Source organism: Amphiura filiformis, chromosome 14 (assembly GCF_039555335.1).
Source record: "Amphiura filiformis chromosome 14, Afil_fr2py, whole genome shotgun sequence".
Lineage (NCBI taxonomy): Eukaryota > Metazoa > Echinodermata > Ophiuroidea > Amphilepidida > Amphiuridae > Amphiura > Amphiura filiformis.
The window spans coordinates 53367767-53372027 of NC_092641.1; the positions used below are offsets into that span (position 1 = coordinate 53367767).

The 4261-nt window shown below is 34.0% G+C and overlaps 1 protein-coding gene across 1 annotated transcript; it reads right to left on the reverse strand.

Moving 5' to 3' along the window:
* Positions 1-276: 276 nt before the first annotated feature.
* On the reverse strand, positions 277-3474 carry LOC140169490 (uncharacterized). The gene is made up of 4 exons (XM_072192753.1): positions 3328-3474; positions 1314-1398; positions 919-1020; positions 277-367 (listed from the first exon to the last, which is right to left on the reverse strand). Exons 1-4 carry the CDS (start codon positions 3472-3474, stop codon positions 345-347), a joined length of 357 nt encoding a protein of 118 aa, XP_072048854.1. The 3' UTR covers positions 277-344.
* Positions 3475-4261: the final 787 nt, after the last annotated feature.

Sequence of the window (4261 nt, forward strand, 5' to 3'; positions counted from 1 at the left end):
TATCATACATCGTCCACACCAGGTCAATAATTATTTTGTACAGGGAATAAACGAACCAATAGAAATACGACTTGCAGCAAAGCAAGTGTCTTTATAACCTGAATAGCTGCTATTATAAAATAAGTTAAGTAATAGACTGTCCCAAATAAAGCTCTAAATCACACAGAAATATGGCCAACATCATGCTACACACCGTATTTCTCGATGTCTCGTTTCTTTTAGCCGAAAAAAACCAAGTATTAAAAATGGTAACAATTGTTGAGATACACCCTGTAGTACACTGTATTCATAATTCAGATTCCGGGTCACTCAGTCATAGTCCATAATGCAATCATATCATCTTGTTAGTTGATGCCATTGAAGGTAGCTGCAAAGATGAAAGTAACATACAAATTTATAATGAAGAGGTTGTCCATACGGTAACAGTCCATTAGTCCAAAGGTTCATTAGTCCGATAAGGGTTTAAGTTAGGGTTTATAGCATTTTAGGTTAGATTAGGGTCAGGGAAAAGGTTAAGGTTATGACTAGCATTAGCATGATTAGGGTTAGTCTTAGCCTAAGGGGCTAGAAAGGTTAGGGTTATGACTCACGGTTGTTTGATGCCAAAAACTGCCCATTTTTAAAATAAGTTGAACAATGACGGGCGCTATTTATCTTAAATCCTGATTGCATCTTTACAAGGGGGTAGACACCTTTATAATGGTATAGAACATCACTAAAAGACTAACAAATGGGAAGTAAATTTTCGGAAAACTTTTTATAATGAAATGTAAGGAATAACGCATTATTTGGCTAATTTAAATTTAAAATGTGTGTAAAAAGTGAAAGATGAGGCACTATCAAAACCAACATTATCTTTGATGGAATTATTAACACGATTGATTCATATGATATGAAAATATAATTATTGATACTTACTTTGTCCTTCGCAACTGATGAAGTGAAGGAAATGCTTCTTATTGTATCGTTTATTACAAAGGCAATGTTGGATCTCACCTCCTGCGTTCCGTCTTGTGCACTCTAAAAATCAAATGTTGGAAAATAACATTCAGTCGTTATTGATAGGCGGATCTACAAACAACATCTCATACGATGAAGATGCAGATGATGATGGCGATGATGGTGAAGATGAAGGTGGAGATGATGATGATGATTGTGATGATGATGGTGATGACGATGATGGTGATGATGATGATGATGATGATGATGATGATGGTGATGATGGTGATGATGTATGATGATGATGATAAAAGAACACTCCATGTAAAGAGTTTTACTCTTGCAAGTATAACACTTAGCACATGCGCACATACGTTTAATCTTATTCTTTCGTCGTCTACGTCCTCGTTTGTCGACCAAATTCATTAGTGTATCATCTTCTGTTTCGTCCTCATCAACCTGTCAAGAAAAATGACAATAATAGTGAAAAAAATGGGTATTGATTACCAAATGTCTGGCTGCTTTTTACAGAAATATTCCCTTCAAAAGCTACAAATCCATGGCGATGTTCAGTTAAAGGGGCATTTCGTTATCAACAAGCAGCCTCATACCCCACTTTTTGCTGAGATTTTTATACCTCCGGAAACCTATACATAATGTTTATGTGCAAAGAATTTCTTGCAGATTCATTCGTTTCGCAAATATATCGTAAAATTTGTATTTACGTTCTGTTAAGGGATGGGGTATGAACGTTTGGACAGTATTTATTGTGGGACATTAGAGCACATCAGACATATCGAATTGCATTCTGAATTATCAAATCATTTTGATGTTTTGAAATTCGCAATGTAATACACATTTTATGGCAAATGATTAAAAATTGATATTTTTGATATTTAACAGTACTCGAAGTAAACTTTATAAATCTGATGATTTATACTTGAAGTGTATGTAGGTGAGAAGAAAAGCCGACGATCAATTGAAAATTTTGACCTTTCGTATTGAAGATATGGATTTTTTTCCCAAAAACATCAAAAAATGTAGGTCTTTTTGGGATAAAAATCCATATCTTTAATATGAAAGGTCAAAATTTTCAATTGATCGTCGGCTTTTCCTCCCAGCTACATTCCAGATCCCTTAATTAACAGAACAAAATAACACAGTGGCCTATGGAGCAGTGAGTTCGTATCCCCGGTAATACATAGGCCTAATAATGATGCATAACTCGCAAACGCAAATGTATTTTTGGCTTGTTTTATTACTTTTTTATTATTTTTTAAAATGTATGGTGCCTCAAATATATTTATTATCAAATCCCCAGCGAATACAAAACGTTTCAACGTCTAAATGTAACGATAATTTGTTAATGTCCATATGGATATTTAGTGATTTCATATTACTTGAATGAATGAGAAAACAAATCGTGAAAAAAATTGTTGCTTGAAAATAAACTTTTTTTTTTTGTAGCTTAATCTGTATTATGGTTTACGTCCGGTACCAATATTTGGAGACATATTCAAAAGAAATTTGCGTAAAATCTATATCCGTGTATAATTCCTATTAAAAAATAACAGCAAATTGCTGTTTTAAAAAACGTAATTATTTTTAACACTGCAGCTTTGTAATTGACCCTGTTCAATAAGCCCTTTTAAGCTTGTACGGATTCTAGTGTCTTTAAAATTGTGTGTTGGCACCCGGTACATTTTGTTATCAAGTTGCGACTTACTGAAACACTATAGAAAGAGGCTAGAAAGAGTGTTCTTGGGGTTCTACAGGACAGCTCAAGAGAAAAGGGTTCTAGGAAATTGCAAAAACTCCAAAATGGTTCTTTCTGGACTTAAAGATTGTTTTGCGTGTCTAAAATGGTTCTTTCTGACCTTCGCAGAACTCACGGGCTCGGATAACGACGTTTTTACGTAGTTTTTGTGGGACCCGAAAGAATTGCATTTTGAATACGAGGAATGTCCTTCTGATATCAAATAATTTTGATTTTTTGAAAATCGCGATATAATACACATTTTATGGCAAATTATTAAAATTGATATTTTTGAAATTTAACAGTCCTCGAGATAAATTGTATAAATCTAATGATATGTACTTAAGGTGTATGTAGCTGGGATGAAAAGCCGTCCATCATATGAATTTTGTTACCTTTGTATTGAAGATGTGTAGGCCTATATCTTTAATATGAAAGGTCAAAATTTTCAATTGATGGTCGGCTTTTCATCCTAGCTACATATTATTAGATTTGTAAAGTTTGCTTCGGGGACTGTTCAATATCAAAAATTAAAAAAATATTATATTAATAATATGCCATAAAATTTGTATTCTATCGCGAATTTCAAAAATAAAAATGTATTCTGCACATTGCAACGAGTTACCGCTTACCTTTTCCCATCCTCGTTTGTAGAAGTCCAGCATTTCTTCAACGTCTTTTAGCATAGGAGATGCTGAGTCCTCAGCTGACTCATCTGCAGTAGACAATGCCACAAGAAGTGTCACAGCCAATCCTATGCAGAGTACTTTGGTTATCATGGTGGCTAAACTAATATTCAAATATATAGTAATGATTTTAAAACATATTGTTTTATGCACCTTTGTTTCACAAAACTCTACCTCGGGTTTATTGTTCTAACTGCAATTGCTATACTTGTATGTGTCAAGTTTTCTCTTCTTATTTATCTAAATAAGTCACGAAATACCGTAAAAACGGCCCCTCCCAAGACTGATGAGTGTGTTTATATTTGTATGATCAGTACGATTAGTATGACGGTACAATGCTTAGTAGACGGTCCGATTAGATGGTATATTTTCACCAATCTTAGAAAAAAGATTCGACTTGGAATCTTTTTGTCCTGTATAGGCTTACGAAACCCTCTCCCAAAATGGTTACCGACAAAAGTTCTATCAGCTTTTTTTTGTTTTGTTTTGTTTTGTAAAGAACCATTTTCTGCGACATCTAAACATCATAGTTTACTGCCCCAAAAAGCATCCTAACACTTAAAACATTTTGTTAAAGACATTAAAACTAAATTACAAAATAAAGTACCCTAGTCGATAGATAGAGAATTTTCTTCTGCTTATTTTGATACCTCATTCGGTACGATACGACTTTATTTTCCTAACTTATAGCAATTTGAATATAAAAGAGAGCTTTTCAAAAGTGACAAAATTTGCTCTTCCCTCGCCATGCTCGCAGCATATACATATTGATCACAGCGGAGTGATCGTTCATGATCAGTTAGGCTATATTGAACCCGTAACAAAAGGTAGCATAAATCACCAAGAAGGAGGAAACACGACCATTTGTCATTCAAATGAG